At 41.5% G+C, this 25,021-nt stretch overlaps 1 protein-coding gene and 1 pseudogene across 1 annotated transcript; one reads left to right on the forward strand and one right to left on the reverse strand.

Moving 5' to 3' along the window:
• Positions 1 to 8,008: 8,008 nt before the first annotated feature.
• On the reverse strand, positions 8,009 to 11,492 carry TCL1A (TCL1 family AKT coactivator A). The gene is made up of 3 exons (XM_077122345.1): positions 11,318 to 11,492; positions 8,510 to 8,680; positions 8,009 to 8,059 (listed from the first exon to the last, which is right to left on the reverse strand). The coding sequence occupies exons 1-3, from the start codon at positions 11,435 to 11,437 to the stop codon at positions 8,009 to 8,011; spliced, it is 342 nt and encodes a 113-aa protein (XP_076978460.1). The 5' UTR covers positions 11,438 to 11,492.
• An 877-nt stretch (positions 11,493 to 12,369) lies between these two features.
• On the forward strand, positions 12,370 to 12,523 carry LOC143652862 (U2 spliceosomal RNA; annotated as a pseudogene).
• The last annotated feature ends 12,498 nt before the right edge of the window (positions 12,524 to 25,021 follow it).

The raw sequence follows: 25,021 nt of genomic DNA on the forward strand, positions 1-25,021 counted from the left end.
ATTCATGAATTATACAGTATATGAATTATATTTCAATAAAGTTGTTTTATAAATATATATATACAAATTAAACAAGAAAATTAACCTTGAATTGAAAAATTTTTTAAAAAGTCAAGGAAATCAAAAGAAAACAGAAACAAGAATTAAAGATAAAAATGGACATTACTGAAATAGAAATTAGAAAAAAGGTATAGAATTAATAAATGAACATGAAAGCTGGTACTTTGTGGGGTAAAAGACAAACCTAATTTTTTTTTAACATTTTTTTTTATTGTGAAAAATAATATATATACAAAAAAGCAATAAATTTCAAAGTACATTGCAAAAATTAGTTGTAGAACAGATTTCAGAGTTTGGTATGGGTTACAATTCCATAATTTTAAGGTTTTATTTCTAACTGCTCTAAGGTACTAGAGACTAAAAGAAATATCAATATATTGATTCGGCACTCATACTCATTTGTTAAACCCACTCTTGTCTGTATAACTCCACTATCACTTTTGATCTTTCTCTCCTTCTTTAGGAGTATTTGGGCTACAGCCATTCTAAATTTTTCATGTTGGAAGGGGCTGTCGATAATATGGGATGGGGGATGGAACTAGTTGATCTTCTGGAAGGCTTGCCTCTCGAAACTATGTGAAATCTTTCAGCCATGGATACCTTATTTGTTATACTTCTTTTCCCCCCTTTTGGTCAGGCTGGCATTGTTGATCCCATGGTGCCAGGATCAGCCTCATCCCTGGGTGTCATCTTCCAAACTTCCAGGGAGACTTTCATCCCTGGATGTCATGTTCCACATAGCAGGGAGGGTAATGGTTTCACTTGCAGAGTTGGACTTAGAGAGAGAGAGGAGGTCACACCTAAGCAACAAAAGAGGTCCTCTGGAAGTGACTTTTAGGCATAACCTGTAGGTAGGCTAAGCTTCTCTGCTAGGTACATAAGCTTCACAAGGGCAAGTCTCAAGATCTAGGTCTTGGTCTATTGATTTGGGTGGCTCTAATGTCTGACACAGTACCTGAGGGACAAACTTAATTTTAATTAAAGGGAGGAAGCACAAAAAACACAATAACACCCAAAGAGAAAAAGTACTAAAAGTTATGAGGCTAGTTTGACTAATTCTAGGAAAATAGATGAAATGGAAACTTTTTAAGGAAATTTTACTGAAGCAAAATTAACCCCAGAAGAGATAGAAAGTCTAAATAGACCAATTTCCTTAGAAGAAATAGAAGGTTGTAAAAGGTTTCCCCAAGAGTACCAGGCTTGGATGAATTCGTAAAGGAATTCTCTTTCAAATTTAAAAAAACCCAAACAGACAAAAAAATCCACCATAATCCTAATAGCACTTACTGTATTCCAGGGTAAAATAAAAGAAAGCCTCCAGATTCTTTTTATAAATTGAATACAACTATGATATCTAAAAGATTGGGGGGAACAAGAAAAAATATATTTTCAACTTTCACTCACAATGCAAAATTCTTAAATAAAATATTAGCAAATAGATCCATCAAAACATTAACACACTAACATATCACAACTAAATGAGGCTTACTTTAGGAATGCAAGGAGTCAATATCCTAATATTGATGTAATATTAATAGAGTTTAAGAAAAATATCATATGATCACCTCAGATGTCAAAATTGTATTTAAAAAAATTCAACACCCATTGATGTTAAAAATACTAAAATAGAATTGGAAAATACTTTTTTAAGGTGATAAAATATATACATTTAAGAAAGCTATCATCTTCTTAATGGGAACACTCTAGAGTTTCCCTATAAGGTTAAGAATAGGAAAGAATGCCTACTATCTCCACTATTTACCATGGCATTGCGGTATCAGACAAGAGAGAGGAATCACAACCATAAGAATTAGAAAGGAAGGGGTAAAAATATCTCTCTTTGCAGATATTGTCATTATATATCTGGAATAGAGTCAAATGAAAGAGTCAATGAAAAACTAATAAAAATCATAATACAATTTAGTAGTATAGCAGAATATAAAATTGACAAACAGACACAATGGCCACTTTATATACAATGATTACATACCCAACCCCTAGGCAATATCCTGTTAAAAGATAAAGTCAGAGGAAAGTCACCATTACAAATGCAAAAGATAAATAAAGTGACTGGGAATAGGTTCAACAGGAAGTATGCAAAACCTTTATGATGATACTATAAGACAGGCTTGAAAGATGCAGAGGTAGATTTAAATAAAAGGCAAGCTAGACAACGTTCTTGGACAACTGTACATCAAAAAGATGTAAAAACCATAAGGTGAAGGGCTAATGGGGAACTTCATGATGGATTGATAGACTGACATCACCTGAACTCACATATCAATCTTACCACTAAAGTGGGGTAGCCAGACATGTGCCTTCTGATCTGATATAATTGGCAGTAGACAGCTCCATCTGTTAGAGGATTCTTTCCAAAAGAACTCAACTTTAATCCGAGAAACACGTTAAAAGGATATTCTGGGATGCTATTAGCCAAATCCAGAAAGTCTACAGGACATATTACCTGATTTGTTTTTAAGCAGGAAGAGGGTACTGTTATACATTAAAGTAGACTTGAGATATCAGCCATATGCAATCTGTGGACTGTTTAGATCTTGATGTAAACCGACTATAGAAAGACATTTGGGGAAATTTTAAGCCAACTGCACATTAGACAATTAAAGGAATCTGTGAGTTTTGTTGGGTATGATAACATCAGGAATATATAGTCTTAAAGCAACAAAACAAAACAAAACTTTGTGTTGGGAAAAATATGAGATAAGATTGGTACAATATTGATAATTCCTGAAGCTGGGTATTAAGCTCATGGGGTTTTATTATACAAAAGTAGAGAGAATATGTTTATTTGATGTATATTTGTTTCTTTGGTGTATGTTTGTTTTAATATATGTTTGCAAATAGCCCTAGTAAGCTTTTTTTTAAGGACAAAGAATCTCAATTGTCCTTTAAAAAACTTCATTGAAGGCACTGCTATTATCATTTACCCTGGAAATACACCCTATTCATTTGTGTAATATCTCTTGAACTGTTTATTTTTTTCTTTCCTGAATGAATTTCTAGTGAATTAAACATGGGGAGTCAGACACCTGAATTATAATTTGGTTCTGTTCCTTTGAAGTTTTGCCATTAGGTGTCACCACTTTCTGTTGCTTCCTGCAGTTTTCATCTCATAGTCTCCTAGTGTCCCCTCATTCACTGATCACTTCAGGATCACTGTCTTCACCTCCAAACTCACTCCTGTCATGATTCTTGGTGATTTGATTTCACTACCTCATAAATGGTCTCTCTACATCGTGGGCTCTCACTTGGTAACCTCTTTCTTTTCCACTCCACTTCAGCCATGCCTCCCATGGCCATAGCTTTGACTTCATTACCACTACAGCCTGCCCCTCTAAAGTGTGGGTTTTAAGACTTCCTCCTGGTGATGACTAACTCCTATCTTTCCAGTTCAGATATTTTGACCATGCTGAGACCTTTAATTCATGCCACCAGGGATAACATTTACCTTGGTCATCACTTCATTCATTTGCAAACATCCTTAATTGCCTTTACCCCTCTCTCTTCATCAAAATCTTCTGGCAAAATACCAAATCTTATTAAACCCAACTATCCACCACTGCATCTGTACCCAAGCAGCCAGAAGACTCTCCTCACTACTCCTACATTCCCGTGACTTCATTTTCCTACATTACAAGACAGTGATTCCACCCTTATTCCTCTCTCCTCAAACCCTCAGCATCTCTGTCCCTAGCATAATTCTCCTGGATGACCTCACTGCCCCTTTCGAAGTTCACAAAAGGAGACAGGCATAAATTCCCTCAATTTCTACCACCAAATCTATACACTTGTCTAAAAATTCTCCAACTTCTAGAACTGTCTTTGTTCACATCTGATATAGACGTATCACTTTTGCCCCCGATTCATCACTTCTGACTTTCTCAAGAGCTCTGTTCCCAATTATACCCTCTGTTCTGCCTCATCAGTTTGTCCCTTTCACCTGATCCTTTTCTTCAGTCTCTATTATCAAATACCTCACTTCCACAGCTCCCTTTATGACAAAGCTCAGGGCAGGCATTGTCTATACTCATCTCCCCTTCTCTCCTATACCCATCCCAAGAGGGCTATGTCCCCTGAAACTTCTTGAAAAGGTCACTGTCAGTTTCCATGTGGTCAAATCCAATGCCCTTTTTTTTTCTTTTAAATTATTCTTTTTCTAATTTTTATTTAATAAGTCATAGGTTTACAGAAAAATGCACAGAGTTCCCATATACCACCCTAGTATTATACCTTGCCTTAGTGTGATACATTTGCTACAAATGATGAAAGAACATTTTCTTAATTGTACTATTAACTATAGTCCATGGTGTACATTAGGGTTCACTCTTTGTGTTGTACAATCCTATGGGATTAAAAAAATTTAATCTAGCAACATATATATATCACATACAATTTCTCCTTTTAATCACATTCAAATATAAAATCTCGTGGTATCAATTATGGTCACAATGATGTGCTGCCATCACCACTGTCCGTTACCAAAACTTCCACTAACCCAAATAAAAACTTTGTACAATTTAAGCCTTAACTCACATTTCCTATCCCATCCTGATCCCTGATAACCTACATTCTAGTTTATGATTCTATGAATTTTCTTCTTCTTCTTATTTAATATCAGCGAGCTCATACAATGTTCTTTTGTGTCTGGCTTATTTCACTCAACATTATGTCTTCAGGTTTTATCCAGGTTGCCACATGTATTAGAACTTTATTTCTTTGTACGGCTGAATAATATTCTGTTGTATGTATATACCACATTTTATTCATCCATTCATCAGTTAATGGACATTTGGGTTGCTTCTATCTTTTGGCAATTGTTAATAATGGTGCTTGTCATCACATTTCTTGTCTGTAGTTACTCAATAGCATGCTCCTTGGCTAACCACAACCTCCTTCTTAAAATGTTTTCTTCTCTTGTTTCAAATACACCACCATCTCTCCAAAAGTAGCCTCATCCAGGCCCCTGAATTTAATTATCATTTATATTTTAATGACTCTTAAATTTATTTTTTTTTAATTCTGAGTTCTCCCCTGAGTTCTAGATGTATAGTCAACAATCTAGCAACACTTCCAAATGCAGGAATAATTGGCATCTCAAACTTAACAGAACTATAAGTTTACTCTTGATTTTTTCCCTAACTCAACTTGTATCTCCTCTGACTCAAGAAACAGCAACACTGTCCACCTAGCTATTCCAGCCAGTTCCCTAGAAGTCATTATTGTTGTGGAAAACAGATTCTGCATTGCATTTATAGTTAACTGCATTAATAGTTAATTTATTAGGCCACTTATTCTTATAAAATAGCATTTCACTTAGCAATAAGAAATCCTTCTGCAATGTTTTTCATTTCAAGCGAATCTGGACAGCACTTGCCATTCTCTCTTCTTGGGATTCTCTTTTCCTAACTGAAAATCCCATTTTCAAGGTCCCATCTCAAATGCTCCTTCCACAGATAGGAATTCTTTGACCCCATGGCTTAACTAGCTACCATGTTACCCTGTTCTGTTTCTTTCATAGGAGTTTGCAGGATGTACATTTCTTACTCATCTTTTTCCAAAATGAAAACTGCGAAAGAACAAGGTTCTTTTGGTGGTAGCCAGCACAGTTTACAGAGGAAGTTAGAAGCTCAGTAAACATAGGAATTTTGTACAAGAACTTTCCTCTTTTTGGGCCTCAGTGTTCTTATTCCTAAAATGAGGAAACTAGCTGATCTCTAATGTTCTACTGTACCTCCTCCTTTGACAGTTTGATTCTCTGCCACCAGTGAAAGGTTCCTGCATGGTAATAGCTGTTACAGACCAAGCTCTTATGTCACCAAACATGTGGCTAGGCAATGACATTAAAATGCAAGACACAAACCCTTACTACCTGTGGTACCTGGTGCTTCTTTACTGTCTATTTCCAGATAAGAATGGGATCAAAGAATATGAATGAGAGTAGAATTTTTTAATGCAGTTCTCTTATTTGGCACTTAAAACACTTTACTTATATTTTGCCAGTGAATTGTCAGTACAACCCTATAAGAAAAAAGTGTCATTACCCCTATTTAAAGATGAGGAAGCTGTGGACTAAAGTAACACTTAAGTGGGGAGGACCAGGATTCCACTTAGAATGGATTCCTTTTCCTAAAAGGCATCACCTTGACATACTTGAGGTCCAGCTTACTTGGCTCAGAAGGTATAGTTGGGGCAGCTGATCTTGGGAAGTAAGCAGGAGAACAGGGCTCAGGAAGTGGGCTGTGCTGAGACTGGAGGTCTTGGGAGAGAAAGGAGGAGACTACTTGGAGCCTGGAACAGGTTTTTAGAGAAGAGAGGTGGGGAAGGAATTTCCCATGCAAGGATAGAACTTGGTTGATGCCAGGTGAAGGAGACAGAGCTGGCTAGGGCAGAGGTCATGATGGGGAAACAGGAGGGTGAGGAGAGCAGGACCAGACTCAGTGGGACTGTGAATACCAGGAAGAGCTGACAAAAACCTTTTGAGGTCACTTTCTCCAATGGCTCTCAAATTACGTCTCCTCTGAGAGTTGGATTATACCCCCACCCTCAACCCTCACCAAAAAAGCTCCCACCTTATCACTAAAAGAAATGCACAAAATTCATGAGTATTCTTTCCCTTTCACATGTGCTCTTATTTGGTGCCTGCAGGTTCTCACTTCTCTTCACTAGAATCTACTTCAAGGACAGACTCTGATTTAGCACAGTTAGATGAATTGCCTTCTGTTTAATCAATCAACGTTACAAAGTATTCATCCTGCATGCAACCTCATGACACCTAGGTGTGGGGGCACCTGTTCAAGGGGGAAATCCAACCTTCATTGCTTCTCTAGGTGGGCAACCTGAGAGTCCTGCCTAAAGTACTGGCTTGGCTGGGTCCTGGCTACTCATGGGCCAAGGGCTGCTGACCAGTGAGCTTTGGAATCCTGAGTCCGGTCAGGCCTCCCCTTCACTGCACCTGAACCTGCCTGGGCAGGTGGAGTTCTGGTAGGTACAGAATGTCAGAAGCCTTGCCTGGGCTCCTGGGAATGAACCCCGTCACTTTACAGTCAGAGGTGCACAGAGCCGAGGGCAGAGAATGGGACGCAGCTCCTGGGTATGCAGCACATGACACTAGTTGCTGGGAGGGATAGAAGGGGTACGAGGCTAGCTGGGGCACGTGGAGAAAGGTATTATGCCAACCCAGGGGAGGCACAGTGCCAATGGGTCAGGCAGACTGGTGGCCAAGAGGAGAATGAGATGCAGGCAGGTCTAGCAGGTCCTGGGTAGGGCTTATCCTCTGCCCATCCTGCTCCCTGCTGGACCCTATACGTAGCAGAGGAGGACACATAGGGCTACTTAGTGAAGGCGGACAGAAGCACAGACATCCCGCTGAAGGCCAGCAGGACTGGGGGCCCAGGGATCAAGTGGAGGCGGGAGCAGCGGGGCCTGGGAAACGACAAGAGAAGAGTCAGTTAAAAGCAAAGGGAAGGGGTAGGAGTGGAACTGATAAGGCAAGTCTGGGGAGGGGAGTTTGGAGGTGGCTGCAACCTTGGCCAGAGCCAGGGCAAGCTGAAGTGTGGGGCTGTGGGTAAGAAAATCTGGATCTGACACCTGATTCTGCGGTATCAGTCACTGTTCTCCCTTAAAGAGCATTTTTAAAAGCTCGTAAATAAAATGATCCCTATCTCAACTGATGAAGCGATGGCTGATATTTAATAAGGTGACATTGTAAATTTAAGTGTTCCCTGCTGGACCAATGTGTGCAGCTATTACCAAGGAGCTGCCTAGACTCTCCAAGGTGGTAAAGGAGAGAGCATGAGTGTCCCCAGGAACCGCAGACGGTAGTAGGGATGCGTCAGCACAGCTTTTGTGGAGAAAGGGATAGTCCTTTCTTTCTGATCTGGCCACTATGGATTTAGAGCTTTTGGGCCCCAAAGTGCTCACCACGTCACTTTCACTCCGGGTCTGGCAGCTGCTCAAGGAGCATGTCCTCAATGCCTCTGAACTGTGATAGAGAGAAAGGGGACAGTAGAGACCTGAGATGCTAACTCCCTGCCTCGGGAATTTTCCTTCCAATCCCAGCCCATAGGCCTTCCAGTGGCCAGAAGCAGCTGGGGGAAGCAGGGAGCATGTGGGAACCTATGTGGGGGATTTCAGGGGCCCTCAGGGGACTCCCCCTCCTCCCTACCACCAGAGAGGCCTTTCTGTAGCTAGGGACTTCTGTTAGAGACCTCTGCAGATGGCTAGTCTTTTGGTACTATCTTTCCTCTAATCCAATCACTTTTTTAAAAAAGTAAGATATTTATAAGTGGAGATTTTTTTTTTTAATGAAAGCTTTCGATGATGGGGCAGAGGAAACAAGAGACCAGACATGGGGGGAGGAGAGAAGGTAAGCAAGGCCACCCATGGGTAAGCTGACTTCCCAATCAGCTCCTGGAGAGTAACGCACACTTGCCTCGATATGATACACTATGCGCCAGAAACTGGAATCTGAACTCCGGTACCTTCTTGCAGGGTAGAGCTGCCACATCAGAGGCAACGGGGATGAAGGAAGCTGACTGGGACTCATAGCCTTTCCCAAGGGGACATCTTCCTGACGCATGAGTACTCGGAGGCAAGTATTCATCTGAAGAGAGAATGGAGGACCAGGGCGCACCTTTGCCAGGGCTCCTCCAGGCACAAATAAGCAGAGTCCTTCTTGATTATTTCAGCCTGGCAGGTGCCCAGGTCTGAGAGGCCAGCATTCACTGTTCCCAGAAGCTCAGTCCCTAATGCTGTGCTGGCTCTTCTCAGGAACCCTGGATGGCCAAGATGACAAGCACTCTCATGTGTCTAGCCAACTGGAGAGGGCCAGAAAAGGTAGACATTTTTTTCCTGACAAACTCCTATTGGCCAGGACATACTGTGGGACCCAGGTGTCCATTTCAGCTGTCATAGGATTTTCTTGCATTGCTCTTTATTTCTATCATATTTCCTCTTTTAACCAAGGTATCCCTTGACCACAAATCTGGTGACAGATCCCTTTGCATCACCATTCTTCTACCAATCATTTCCCTAATTTTTGCCTACTTGCTGGTCTTAGGCCCCACATTGGTTCTCTGCACAGCAGCCAGGATGAGCATCTAAAAACCATGCCAGTGTGCCACTCAAGACCTTATGCTTCTCATCACAGGTATATAAACCCAGATCTATACCATGGCCCATGGAAACCAAAAGAGCTGGGTCCCTTCTCTCTCTTGCTCTGTCCTTCACCCTCCCCTCCACTCCAGTCACTCTGACCCCTTGCCATTTCTGGGACATGCCACACTCATGTCTGCACTCAGCAACCCCTTGTACCTGTTGTTCTCTCTGCCTGGAACATTCTCCCCAAGACTATGCAGGGCCCAAATGTATGGATACCAAGACAAATATAACATAAAACAGAAAGATAGAACTGAGATCTAGTTTATCAGTTAGATCAATAACAGAACATGAGTTTAATTTACCAATTAAAAGAAAACAGTCAGAAAAATCTACTTCTGTGAGATACATAAAGACATGCCTAAAATAAAGAGATTCATCAAGGTTACAAACAAAATGATGGCAAAAATGTATCAGGCCAGTGCAAATTAAGACCCTCAGAGAAGTCTTGCCTGAAGATCCCCACATCACTTGTTGACCCCTCTTTCCTGTTTTAGTTCTCCTACAGAATTTACCAGCAGTTTAAGAATTATTTTGCTATCCATGTCAGCTTCACAAGTAGTGGAGATTTTATCACATTCACTGCATATCCCCAGAGCCTCAAATCATGATTAGCATGTATTCTAGGCTCTCCCATTTTTTCAATACTTTTTCCAAAGGAGAAATAGCTTTTTAAAATTTTTCTATGAAATAGAGTTCACTGTGAAAAAAATATTCAGCTCACATTGCAATCATTTTTGCTGTGTCAATGTCTACAATCTTCCATATCCATTAATTATTTTTAGTTTCTATTCACTTTTTTCTTGTTGATTTAAGTATATCTTTACATATTAAGAATACTGTTCCAGTCCCTTTGTCATGTGTGGCAAATTTGCTAGTGGGTTGTTTTCTGTGTAGAATGTATCATGGTGGTGCAGAAAACTTCTATCTGGTTCTTGGTTTTGGTGTCATGTTGAAGAAGATAATTTCTAACCAGGGATAAACAAAGATAGTAACCCAAAGATAGTATTTCTTCAAATACGCGACGTGAAAAAATCAGTATTTTACTTGATTTTTAAAAAGAGTGTGTGTGCATGTGTGTTTGTGTGTATACATGGATAGTTTTAAAATTTTAATGCCAATAAACATTCAAGGTTTAGACAGTGGTTAAGTGTCAGGAATCAACCCAATTACCACTACCAGTACTACCCGGACAAATCTACATTTTTATGCCTCAGTTTCCTCATTTACAATGGAGACACAGTCAATACTCAATAACCTTCTGCTGTTTACTATTATAGGACATAAATGTTCTAATACTTTATATTTTAATTTTGCTTTTACATTTTTTTCCTTTGGTTTATATATGGAAAGTCATTCAACTTTCAACCTTAAGTTTCTTTGGGGAAACCTGGGCTTTTGTGGAAGGTATTTGCAAAAGAGTTATATCTCTTTTTAAAAAAGAACTGAAGTTCCATCTTAAAGCATCATACATAAAACAAAGTCAACGTTTATTCAGTACCTGCTTTTATACTATTATATTACTTAAGTTTGTTTCTTTCAAAGCATAGAGGAGGCATGAAATACCCCCATAAATCTAGGGCATCAGTTTCCTAACTTGGTTGCATAGTCTATTGGGCACCCTTTTTGAAATGTAGATTTCTGAGGCCCAGCCCAGAACGTGTGATAACTGGCTAGGTGGGTAAATCACTTATTGTAGTGATCTATTATGCCCATTTTGGAGATTAGATACATAAAGCCCAGAAAAGTCCTGTCTTATTCAAGAGCATATTCACATGCTCCAGAGGCAAGAGGTTCCCATGCTTTGCTTCATTCCTTTGTGAGGTTCTCACCCTCCTTCCTTGCCTGGAGAACTCCTACTCATTTTTCTGGGGCCAGCTCAAAGTGGTTTCATCTGTGAGGCCAGGCCACCCAGGGAGAACGAGGCCCCTTTAGAGCCTCCTTGCTGTGACCCTCACCCAGGGGCCAGAGGGGCTCCTTGAGTGCTCTGTGCAGCCTGGGGTATCTCCAGTTTCCCCAGAACCGGGCCAGGGAGGCGGATGCTCCTGCTGACCCGCCCATCCGGGCCCCAAAGCAGCTGTACCTTGAGGCATACAGGTATCCAGGTGCGCTGATTCTCGTCCAAGTAGACGTTTCTTTCCCAGATCCACAGGCGGTCGGGGTGCATGGCTGTGGATTCCCTGAACAAGGGGCGATCGTCCATGGCGCCTCTCGAGTTCACTAGCAGATTAGCCAGACACAGGGCCCCCACGCCTTTATAGCGAGTGGGCAAGCCGGCGCCCCCACGCGGTGGGGCCGGAGGGGGGCGGGCGCTAGGCGGAGAATGGGGTATGGAGCATAGCGAAAGGGGCGGGAAGTGGGAGGTGCAAGGCAGAGGGGGCGGGGCGAGAGGCAGGAGCAAGGCCAGATGGGGTGGGGCGAGAGGCGGGGCCCAAAGCAATATGGGGCGGGGAGAGAGGCGGGGCCAAGCAGCGCCGAGCCTGCCGGGGGAGGATCCGTAGCAGGCCCTGAGGCCAGAGCTTGACCTGTAAACCCGGACCCAGGCCGCGTCAGTCCAGGAGCCCAGACCCAGGCCCCAGCAGGTCCGGGGCCTTTTCAGGACCTCCAGCTGGTCTTTCTCGCCCCTTCTTTGCCGTCCATTGCCCGGTAGGTACTCGGGTCTGTGGCCTTGGCTACAGCGAGAGCCATCCTGGCCCTCTTTTCAGCGCGCGGACACCACTGTCAGCCAGTGCGTGTGTCTGTCCAGGCCACGCCCCAGAGCTAGCAGCTCCAGGCCTCTGTGCGGAACTCCCAGGCTGCCTTTGAGGCCAGGCGGCCTGGAGCCGGTGTCCGCTTCTTCATCTTCTGGGATCAGAGGCCACTCAAGCGGGGGCCTGCTTCAGGCCTAGGCCTTCCCAGGTTCGTGGGCTTACGTTCAGCCTATGGTTTTGGGTGTCAGAATCAATTTCCTTGGCAAAACTTCAACTCTTGAGTCCCCTCCCTTCCCCCGAACACCCACTTTCTGCGGGTTTGGGGATGCTGTGGCCATCTAATAGCCATTGTGAAACCTGCTGGTGAAGAAACATGGTTTTCCCTTTATATGCTTTGAATTCATTACAGAAAGCATAATTCAAAATGAACACTTAAAAAGAAACCATCGCTTCTCGGCCTTTTGGCTAAGATCAAGTGTAAAAGGAAACCAAAACCCTCTCTTCACTCTAAGATCAAATGGATTTTTCTGTAAATTAAAGCAAATAAGGAAAATATTTTCACTTCATTTTGTAGTAGCATGCTCATTAAGGGAATTAAGGAATTAAAGTACAATGAGACAAATGTAAGCCCAGTTCCTGTCTCATTGTTCAAACATCACCACTGGCAGCAGTTTGGTGCCTTAACTTCTAGCTCTTTCCTCTCTCTCTGATTAGGTACTAAGAAAATAATCTGTGATCTTTTGGAATGTCATGAGAGTGAAAATGAGTTTAACTTTTGATCCTCTGGCAGCAAAAGTGCCTGTATGCTGCTCTGCTTATCCAGACAGTCTAATTTCCAAGAAGGTGCTGAAGTAGTCTAAGGTAACAGAGATGTAATTGAATTTACCAGGAGCCCAAAACAGAAACGAAAATCAAAGAAAAACTGGGGGTGGAAGGGAGGAGATGTGAGCCTAGTAAACCTTTTCCAGTCAATATTCAGTATTCAGTCTCGGGGTTTTCAGGCTGATTTCCCAATGCATGATTCTTGGCTCCACACTCAAAGAGAGCCACATGTAACAAGATGAAACAGTGGAATAGGTTCTGTTGCGGTGGTGTCATGGGCTGGCCAGAGTTTTGAGGTCAGAGATGATAGCCAGTCCATCTTAAACAGTGTTGCTGGAATGGCCTCTTGTGGCAAGAAAAGGAGGCTCCTAGGAGCGGGTGTGGCTGCTGCCCTAACCCCATCAATTGCCCTGTGACTTAGAATGCCACTGGGTCTGCAGATCTAATTAACCCTCACTCTGCTTTTTTAAGAGGACAGGAAGGAACAAGTAAAAGAGCAAGAATCAGACCCATTTGGCTGGGAGAGAAACTGCTCTGGATGTTTCAGGAATAGGATTCCTTTTTTCTCCTTTACAAAGACAATATATTTCTTCAGTTTCAGAAGAGGGCTTCTTAATATTGAACGAGAGTATACGTCATTCCTGTATGGTACTTAGAAAATCATATGAGAAGGGATTCCAAAGAGTGAAAAGAGAAATAAGCTTAACTGAGGAATTTAATGAATGGCTTCTTTGGGGGCCTTCAGTTTTTTTAGGAAATTCCATGAGAGGGAAAACAATAGTTATTGTGTGGTCCCAGGGCCAGGGACCCTGGTGCAAGTCTGCACCATGTTATCTGCTCCCTCTTAGAGCTCTATAATGCCAGTCAGAGAAGGTTTCAAGTTGCATGCTCCTTTGTGACTCTATTTTTATTGTTTTTATGTAATATAATTTATATTTTATAGTTATATTTATTTATTGTCTTACTCTATTAGTCTGCGAGTTCCCTGTGGATAATCAAGTGGGTATTTCTGTAGAAAGTAACATAAAACAATTATTTTGTTTCATTTTTTGGCAGAGTTGCTAGCTGGTGCTTTCATGTCCTGACTTGAAATCCAGATTTGACTTTGCTGCTATCACCTGTGAACCTAGCAACTCCTTTGCTGTCTGGACTTTGGGGCCACACTTTTGTAATGAATGGGCAAACTAGATGTGCTCTAAGTCCACTTCTAACTAACATTCTCTGATTCTACCATGACGTTGCCTAATGGGAGGAAGAAATATAGAATGAATTCAGGAAAACCCATAGTTTTGAGCAGGGTGATAATGGACAGGAAGGACCCCAGTGGAATTCATCCTTCTTATTTGGGTTCATGGCCATCAGTATGATGTTTAGCCTTTTTACTCAAAAGTGGCCCCTGAACTAGCAACATCGGCATCGCCTAGAGTTCACAAAAACAGCAGACTTACCTGAGTCAGAATCTGCATTTTAACAAGACCCCCAGGTGATTTGTGGGAACACTATGTGCCAGTCTATATGGAGGCACAGGTGGGAGAGCTGGTGGCTGTTTGCCTTATCCTGCCAATGCCCTCTTATTTCTCTATGACACAGGAATTGGATGTATGTTTCTGTATCATTTAGTGCTAGGCTACCTTTTGTCTTGTTAAATTCACTTTTAATATATATGATGTTTTCCCCTTAATAGAAAATCCTGGGAATTTAAGTCATCATAACCAACTTCAATGATTGTTGCAAGCTACAAAGGGTCTACTTAGAGGCTAATCAGGTGTCCAGGCCTCTGGGGCCCTCCACTGAATGGTTTTAAACACTAAGCCAGTGGGTGGTTGTGTATTAGAATCACCTGGAAAGCTTGACAATCTACCTGTGCCTGGGCCCCACCCCAGGCCAAGTAAATCACATTCTCTTGTGGGTGGGTCTTAAGCATTAGAATTTTTAAAAGAGGACTTCTCAAGTGTTTCTAATGCACAGCCAGGCTTGAGAACTTGCATTAGTGTTTTTGAGGTGCAAACAGGGTTTATAAAACCAAATAACCATAAAATGGTAATGCCAAAAGCCATTTTTTTACTGATAGGTCTCATTGTAAAGCTTACCCTGACCCCATGTTTTTACTTCTTTGCCTTTGCCCTATTTTAAATTTGCTGCTTCTAATCTTTAGTGAGTGGGGAACTGTAATACCCAGTTTATTCGTATTGTGAGGGGCTGACATCTCTCCAACGCATGAAACCCAGGAGCCCTGATATGTAGGTGTTAAGGCACCCATGCTGGCTGCTGAAGTTTTCTCAGGATTTCTGGCTCTGGGGCATATTTTGGATAGCTGAGGCTACTGATCAAGTGAGCTCAGGTTTAAAAAAGTTGTTAGAGCCTTAACCCATATGGGCTGAAATTGTATCTCTACATTAATGGAGAATCTGGGATGAGGATTTTCCAAGTAGAACTCAGGAGACGGATTCTAACTTTGTCCACTGCGTGGTTCCCGTTTTTCTTTTTAAACTTAACAGAGCTTTCTTTAAGCTTTAAGTGCTTGTCAAACCTTAAGGGTCCTGTGGCGATCTTGTTAAAATGCAGATTCTTAGTCATAGTTCTGGGGTGGACTTCAAGATTGTGCATTTTAACAAACTGCAAGACTGGTCAGTTGACCACCCCCAAGCAGCTAGGCGCTGTACAGTGGTCCACCCCACCCCAATATACACACAAAAACACAATTGCAGAAGCAGAATACAACCCTAACCCCTACTCAAAATCCCCAAGGGTTGCCCCTGCCAAACTGATGGGTGAGCAGCATGGATTGAAATTGCAGCAGACTCTGAGTAGGAATGCAGTCTCCCCAGTTGCCCATAGGCAGGTTTATCTTAATTTGTGTTAGAAACAGATCTCAATCCTGGGATTATTCCACATTTTGGGTTTACCCATAGTATAACTGGATATCACCCTGGTTTTTACTCCACCCTCCATTTTAATTTGATTCTATTCATTTGCCCTCAAAAAAAGAGTTCATCTGCCTCTTCATGAAAACTGGCTAGAGTCTTGACTCATAATTTCAACTTTTCTGTTATATATAAACTGAGATAAATGTATTGTATTGCTTTTAGCCTTCACACTGAGAATGTTCTTTTGTACAATATCCCTTGATCCAGCCTTTTAACTTTAAGTATATTTTACATGGCATTCTAGTCAATTAACATGGTGTAAGACTTTTTTTTTTTTTAATGATGGTAGGTAGGAATCTAGCTGTATCTTTTTCTAATATTTAACAATCTCCCAAACACTATTGAGGAATTTGTACTTTCCATGCAAGATTTTGGAAGCCACCACTATTGAATACCATGTTCCCATATAGAAAGGGATCTATTTCTAGGCTCTATTTTGTCCCGTTGACCTATTTGTCTGTTATTGTGGCAAACCCACACTTTAAAAAAATATGTTATGGCTTTGAAATATATCTTGATACCTGGTGAGGCAGGCCCTCCCTTTCTGTTCTTTTTCAAAGTCATTTTTGCAATTCAGGCACTATTACATTTCTGCATTTTTTTCTTAATACTTTGGGATTTTATTGGCATTTCACTGAATTTATACAGTAGGAAAACCTCCTTTATATTCTTTAATAACATTTTATAATATCTTCCATAAAAGTATTGCATGCTTTCTTTAGCTTACTTCTAAATATTTTATAGTTTTGCTTGCTTTTTTGTGAGTGATATTTTTTCTGCTTTCTGGCATAAAGGAATATTGTTGAATTTTTGGTGTTGATCCTTAACCTGACATCCTTACTCAACTTTTGTATTCATTTTAGTGATTGCTTATCTGCAAATGAGTTTTTTCCCTGTTCCTACTCAATCCTTGCACTTCTCTTTTTCTCTCTCTCTTTGTCTCATTGGTCTTTTGGTGTTTGTTAAGATATGTTAAATAACAGCGTGTTGGAAAGCATCCCTGTCTATTTCCTGTCTGCTAATATGGAAATATCCCTATGACCCAGGGATTCTATTTCTAGTGTATAAGTAGAATTTATACTTATAGAATTTATTGCATTTTCTCATAAGGGAATAGATTTTAAAATATATATTATATTCATATAGTGGAGTCCTACAGAACAGCCAACAAATCTTTATGTATTAATATGGCTGGAGTTTAGAAACAGTGTCAAATGGAAGAAAGCAAGATGCAGAAAAATGCAGGCCATCTGTCAAGGTCAACTTCATGTGTCAACGTGGCCAAGTGGTGGTATCTATTTGTCTGGTTGGGCAAATGGGGGCCTGTCTGTTGCAATGAGGACATTTTATAGAATTATATCATGATCACATCAGCTGCATCCACAGTTGATTCCATTTGTAATCAGCCAAGGTGAGTGTCTTCTGCAATGACTGATGCCCAATCTAATCACTGGAAGCCTTTTAAGGAGCATTCAGAAGAGACAGGTTCTCTTCCTGCTTCGGCCAGCAAGCCTCTCCTGTGGAGTTCATCTAGACCCTCCATCGGAATCATCGGCTTCATCGCCTGCCCTGCGGATTTTGCATTCTGCATTCCTATGGTCATGTGAAACACTTTTATAAATGTTATATTTGCGAGTGTTCCCTGTTGATTCTGTTTCTCTAGAGAACTCTAACTAATACACCGTCTGATACCACGTACATTGAAAATATGGACTCAGAGATGTAATGAGTCAAAAACTGTCCAAAAGAATTCCCAGCACACTCATGAATTAGTTGCTGTGAGCTGAAAAGAAATGAAGGGGAATATCATAAAAGGCTGAAAATAAAATATAATAAAATACTAGTAGTTACTAGTTAGGGAACATGGTAATATGGATGTTTGTTTTGTTCCTTATACTTTTCTGTATTGCTTGCTTTGTATCAGGGTAAAAGAATCTCCAATAGGAGTGCTGAATTGTAATATTTGGGCATCATTACCTCAAATTCTCCCATGGCCCCTGGGAAGAGATTGAGATCTTTTCCTTTCCACTAATTTTTCAGCCACTAGTAATAGAATTAAGTTTGGCTATGAGTGGAAACCCAACATAAGTGGCTTTAAGCAAGATTGAAGTTTGTTTTGTGTTCACAGAAAAGTTTAGAAGCAGGTGATTCAGAGCTGATCTGCTATACATCCAGGGTCAGGAGCTCACCCCTGGTCCAAGAGAGCTGCTCCAACTGTTGTCATTACATCTACATTCCAACCAGCAGGAAGAAAAAATGGAAGGAAAGGACACTGCTCTTACCTTTAAGGGAATTTCCTAGATGTTTGCATGGATTCATTCTACTTACATGCCCTTGGCCAGAATTTGTCCCATGGCCACACCTAGCTGCGAGGAAGATTTATCTTTACCCTGGATGGTCATGTACCCACATGATATTTGGAAGTTCTGTTGCTCAGGAAGAAAGGTGAAACCCTCTGGGGAGATGACTGGCTGCCCCTGTCATATATCCTGAAGCTGGCCTGCTTACCTTAGCAATAATTCCAGCATGTGGTGGCTAAAGAGCAAGAAAAAGTGATCAAAGCAGAGGTTGGCAAATTACAGCCAATGGGGCAAATCTGGCCTGTTGTCTGTTTTTATAAATAAAATTTTATTGGAACACAGCCACTCATTCATTTACAAGTTGTCTATGGTTGCTTTTGTGCTACAAAGGTAGAATTGTGTAGTTGGAATAATGATTGTATGACTTGAAAAGCATACAATATTCACTGTCTTACCCATTACAGAAAAAGTATGTTGATTCCTCAATTAAAGGAATAGGAAATAAAAAGAAATACATAGTCACCACTTTATCATAAGCACTGTTTTTTTTTTCTTATCTATTCTAAATCATATTAGTCTTCCCCAAAACCCAAAATGGGATGGTGGAATGATGAATATAACACAAATACTTTTTTTTTTTTAATTTTTTTTTATTAATCAAAAAAAAGAAAAGAAATTAACACAACATTTAGAAATCATTCCATTCTACACATGTACTCAGTAATTCTTAGTATCATCACATAGATGTATGATCATCATTTCTTAGTACATTTGCATCGATTTAGGAAAAGAACTAGCAAAACAGCAGAAAAAGATATAGAATGTTAATATAGAGAAGAGAATTAAAATAATAATACTAATAAAAATATATATATATATAAAAAGGAAAAAGAAAAAACAAAAACAAAAGATACAAACAAACAAACAAAAAACTATATTTCAGGTGCAGCTTCATTCAGTGTTCCAACATAGTTACATTACACTTAGGTATTATTGTGCTGTCCATTTTTGAGTTTTTGTATCTAGTCCTGTTGCACATTCTGTATCCCTTCAGCTCCAATTACCCATTATCTTACCCTGTTTCTAACTCCTGCTGGTCTCTGTTACCAATGATATATTCCAAGCTGATTCTCGAATGTCGGTTCACATCAGTGGGACCATACAGTATTTGTCCTTTAGTTTTTGGCTAGACTCACTCAGCATAATGTTCTCTAGGTCCATCCATGTTATTACATGCTTCATAAGTTTAGTCTGTCTTAAAGCTGCATAATATTCCTTCGTAGGTATATGCCACAGTTTGTTTAGCCACTCGTCTGTTGATGGACATTTTGGCTGTTTCCATCTCTTTGCAATTGTAGATAATGCTGCTATAAACACTGGTGTGCAAATGTCCGTCTGTGTGTTTGCCCTTAAGTCCTTTGAGTAGATACCTAGCAGTGGTATTGCTGGGTTGTAATCCATTCTGCCAGTCTATGTCTTTTGATTGGGAAATTCAGTCCATTAGCTTTTAGTGTTATTACTGTTTGGATAATATTTTCCTCTACCATTTTGGCTTTTGTATTATATATATCATATCTGATTTTCCTTCTTTCTACACTTTACTCCATACCTCTCTCTTCTGTCTTTTCGTATCTGACTCTAGTGCTCCCTTTAGTATTTTTTTTTTTTTTTTTTTTTTAGAGAGAGGGAGGAAGGGAAGGAAAGACAGAGAGAAGGAAGGAAGGATGGAAGGAAGGAAGGGAGGAAGAAAGGGAAACATCTTTAAACATTTTCTTGTTTTATTGTATTTTGTTTGTTTGTTTGTTTTTTACATGGGCTGGGGCCGGGAATCGAACCGAGGTCCTCCGGCATGGCAGGCAAGCACTTTGCCCGCTGAGCCACCGCGGCCCGCCCTCCCTTTAGTATTTTTTGCAGAGCTGGTCTCTTGGTCACAAATTCTCTCAGTGACTTTTTGTCTATAAATGTTTTAATTTCTCCTTCATTTTTGAAGGACAATTTTGCTGGATATAGAAGTCTTGGTTGGCAGTTTTTCTCTTTTAGTAATTTAAATATATCATCCCACTGTCTTCTAGCTTCCATGGTTTCTGCTGAGAAATCTACACATAGTCTTATTGGGTTTCCCTTGTATGTGACAGATTGTTTTTCTCTTGCTGCTTTCAAGATCCTCTCTTTCTCTTTGACCTCTGACATTCTAACTAGTAAGTGTCTTGGAGAACGCCTATTTGGGTCTATTCTCTTTGGGGTGCGCTACACTTCTTGGATCTGTAATTTTAGGTCTTTCATAAGAGTTGGGAAATTTTCAGTGATAATTTCTTCCATTAGCTTTTCTCCTCCTTTTCCCTTCTCTTCTCCTTCTGGGACACCCACAACACGTATATTTGTGTGCTTCATATTGTCATTCAGTTCCCTGATCCCCTGCTCAAGTTTTTCCATTCTTTTCCCTATAGTTTCTGTTTCTTTTTGGAATTCAGATGTTCCATCCTCCAGTTCACTAATTGTAGCTTCTGTCTCTTTAGATCTACCATTGTAGGTATCCATTGTTTTTTCCATTTTTTCTTCTTTGTCCTTCACTTCCATAAGTTCTGTGATTTGTTTTTTCAGATTTTCTATTTCTTCTTTTTGTTCAGCCCATGTCTTCTTCATGTCCTCCCTCAATTTATTGATTTGGTTTTTGAAGAGTTTTTCCATTTCTGTTCGTATATTCAGCATTAGTTGTCTCAGCTCCTGTATCTCATTTGAACTATTGGTTTGTTCCTTTGACTGGGCCATATCTTCAATTTTCCGAGCGTCATCCATTATTTTCTGCTGGTGTCTGGGCATTTGATCAGATTTCCCTGGGTGTGGGACCCGGCTGGTTGAAAGGTTTTTCTGTGAAATCTCTGGGCTCTGTTTTTCTTTTCCTGCCCAGTAGGTGGCGCTCGTGGCGCTCGTCTGTCTGTGGGTCCCACCAGTAAAAGATGCTGTGGCTCCTTTAACTTGCCAATCCGAATCTCGCAGTCGGCCCGGGAAACCGCGCATGGAGGGGCGGTCGCTGGCCGCCGCGGCTTGGGGAAGTGCCAATCCAAATTGCCCAGCTGGCCCGAGATGCCAAGCGTGGCGGGAGGGCCCCGCTATCCAACATTCCCAGTCAGACCGGGGAACCACGTGCGTGGAGGGGACCCCAGTCGCCAGCCGCCCCGGCCGGGAAAACGCGCGCCCCTTGGGTATCTCACCGCAGTGGATTCTCCCTGCCCGTTCAGTCATTCCAGAATGGGGTACGCTGTCTTTTTGGTCTCTGTCGTGGCTCTGGGAGCTCTTTCGTATTGTTTCTGTTTCTTTAGTTGCTGTTCTGGAGGAGGAACTAAGACCCGCGGGTCTTACTAAGCCGCCATCTTCTCTGGAAGTCAAAAGCTATATTTAAAAACCCCTTTCCCTCTTTGTAGGACATGACATCCGGGGTGAAAGTCTTCTTGGGAACATGGGACATGACTCCCAGGGATGAGTCTAGCTCTGGCACATGGGATCAACAATGCCTTCTTGCAGAGCTGGAAGTGCTCGGCCTACAGCATCTCGGCAATCTCCGGCTCGCGGCTGCCGGGTGGTGCGGGCTGCGGTGGCTGCGCGACCGAGACGATCTGGCAGTCCAACCGTTCAGCCCTTTCCTGCTGTTGAATTTCCTCACGGTCTCGGCAAGGCCCCTCCCGAGGGTTCCAGCAGCCCCAGGGCGCGCACGGGACCCGCAAGGGAAACGCAGCGACGACAGCCCTGTGCCGGCTGCCCACTCACCTGGCCGCGGCCGGGTCCCATGCCGCCCCCGCCGCTTCCGCTCCCGCTCCCCGTCCGGCTTCAGCTTTGGTCGCAGCCACCAGGCCCCACGCAAGCTCCCGGGGCCACGGGCCAGGCCGCCCCGCCGCTGACTGAACCGCCGCGGCTCCCTGAGGGTCAGGTACCGGCGCCAATGCCCGCTGAGCCGCGATAAACGCCGACTACCGCGATCTGCACACTGCACCACTGGGCTGCAGCCGGGCCTCAGCGGAGCAGGCGGGCCACACAAATACTTTTTGATGGTATTTGTGAACAAGATCTAAAGCTCTGGACCACATCTTGATTCACACATATGGTTTGGTATGAAAAATAAATAGAATGAAAGGTCATAGGTATAAGAGAAGAGATATATATGTATATTATACCTATACCCATGCACATCATTTTGAAGATCTCTGATATAAATACAAGTTTTTTTTTCAAAATGGGATTCAGCAATTGAAAATATTAACATTTGTGTACAACCATAAATGTCTGTTGTTTCGAACTGCTAAGTTTGGGGGTAAATTTTTGCATAGCAGTAGATAACTCATATATTGACTTATGCTTGGCGCTAGATCCTAGGGCAAGCAGAAACAAAATGTTTGGAACATTTTGGAAGATCACTTTGCTGTGAAGCAAAAAGGATACTGTCATTGATATCTCTGCAAGTGTTTAGTCAAAGAATAAGAGGTCAGTTGGAGTTAGTAGGTCAACCACAACTGACAAAGTAGTGACAAATCAGCAATTAAGAAATAATTACAATTAACTGGAAAGAGCTAAGGCTATCCTAAAAAGCACAGCTGTCTGTTTGGTTATATGGGTTGCTCAATTGCCATCTGTATAAATGCCATCCCCCCAATCCACTCTTCCCTCCGCCCAGTATGTCTACAAGGCACAAACTAATTAGTCTTACACCGTGAGCTTACAGAAAAGCCACAAACTTCCTTGATGAGACTGAAGAAGTGCAGCGTAACCTTAAGTTAACAGTAGTTACATCCTTATTTCCTTTATTTTAACATGATGTTGTTGTGTCGATAATCCAGTCTAAGTAAAAGGAAAATTCAAGTGTTGATAAATATTGTTCCCTAGGGGAAAGAGCAATGGACTAGGTACCAGAAACACTGGATTCTGCTTCTCTCTTCCGAACTTGCAGTATGATTTGAGACTAGAGATTTCTCACATCTGACCTCTTCTCAGTTCCGAAAATGAGGGTGTTGGCCAAATCTTTTAAGTTTCCAGGGCTGACTTCCCCATTTTCTATCCTATTCTACCCATTGATGATGATGATGATGATGGAGATAATAACAATGCTTACATGTAATTGATCACCTACCACAGGTTTAGCCCTGAGCCACGCACTACACAGACAATGATAAACCAACTGAAACAGTCCTTGCCTTCTTGTGGAGTTGATATTATGATGGTGTACACTTCAGTCTCGTTTACCTGTGTAGTGCTAGATAAGAAAGTTACTAACTTTGCATACAAAATGAGAGGATGGATTTTTAAAATCACCCCTCCTTATTATTTAGCGTTTACTTTGCACCAGACATTATGGAAAGCATTTTATATTTGAGAGCTTGGACTCTGGAAACAGGTTGTTTGAGGGAAATACAGCCATTGGCGCTGTTCACCTGTCATCTGGTGCATGTTACTGAACTCTGCATGCCCATTCTCTCATCTGTCAATGAGAGAGAATAATAATGCTATTACAAATAAGTACAAATGTTTGCTGTTATGAGGGTTACATGAGTAATATAAAGACAAAGTTTAACTATGCTTGGAACATAGAAAGAGTTCAATAAAAATTAGCTACTGTTATTTCATTAAATCCTTAGAACAACCCTAAGAAGATATTATCTCCATTTAACAGATGATGAAACTGGGTCTTTGAGAGACTAGCTAACTTGCCCTCAAAAACACAAAACCAGGAAGGGGCATGTGTTACTTTGTAAGCTGTTGGAATGTGATATATCAGAAATGAAATGGCTTTTAAAAAAGGAATTTAATAAGCTACATGTTTACAGTTCTAAGAAAGTGAAAGTATCCAAATTAAAGCACCAATAAGGGTTAACTTCATTCAAGGAAGGCCGATGTGTTTGGGACACCTGTGTCAGCTAGGAAGTCATATGACTGGCATCTGCTGGTCCCTTATTTCTCTGCTCCATTGCCTTTGGCCTCTGTTCCTATGGGGGTTCCTCACTTTGCTTCTCTGGGGCTGGCTTTCATATCTTGGCTTCCCTTGGCTCTCTCCAGGTTCTGGCTTGCTTAACGTCTCATGATGATGTCTACTGGGATCCAAGCATTTCCAAACACCTGTGTCTCTGTTCTGAGGCAACTGTTCTCCAAGCATCTATATCATCTGTTGGCTCTGAGTCTTCTAACTCTCTCCAAAATGTTTCTTCTTTTAAAGGATTCCAGTAAATGAATCAAAACCCACCTGGAATGGGTGCAGTCACATCTTCATCTAATCAAAGGTCACACCCACAATGAGGCGCACTACATCTCCTTGGAGATAATCTAATCAAAAGTTTCCAACATGGGCGGGCCGCGGTGGCTCAGCAGGCAAAGTGCTTGCCTGCTATGCCGGAGGACCTCGGTTCGATTCCCGGCCCCAGCCCAGGTAACAAAAAACGGAGAAACAGAATACAATAAAACAAGAAAATGTTTAAAAATGTTTCCCTTTCTTCCTTCCTTCCTTCCTTCTATCCTTCCTTCCTTCTCTCTGTCTTTCCTTTAAAAAAAAAAAAAAAAAAAAAAAAAAAAAAAAAAAAGTTTCCAACATGCATTATTGAATCAGGATTAAAAGAAATGCCTGCCTCCAGAAGATTAAATCAGAATTAAAACATGCCTTTTCTGGGGTATATGATACTTTCAGATAGGCACATGAGAGAACCAGGATTCCACTGTAATGAGTTCCTTTTTCTGGGAAAGGAATTCTTTGGTCATGCAATGACAAAGCGGAAGAGAGCACATTGCAGGAGGAAGCTTGAACTGGAAATGGTGAGGACTGGTCTGTGACTAGAGGTCTTAGGAGGAGTGAGTGGGAATCTGGTTGGGGCCTGGGTGGACTGGGACAGTATTAGGAAACAGGGACTCCTGTTGAGCTGTGCAAGACCAGGTCAGAGGGAAGACAGAGGTGTTATAGGCAGGGCTGGGTTGAGTCTCCAATGACCCTCACAGAATGGCAGAGCCAACAAGGACTTTTGAGATGACCTTCTCTGGTCATTCTTAAACTATGGCTCCAAAGGAGTTTTGAGAA

This window comes from Tamandua tetradactyla, chromosome 12, assembly GCF_023851605.1.
Source record: "Tamandua tetradactyla isolate mTamTet1 chromosome 12, mTamTet1.pri, whole genome shotgun sequence".
NCBI lineage: Eukaryota > Metazoa > Chordata > Mammalia > Pilosa > Myrmecophagidae > Tamandua > Tamandua tetradactyla.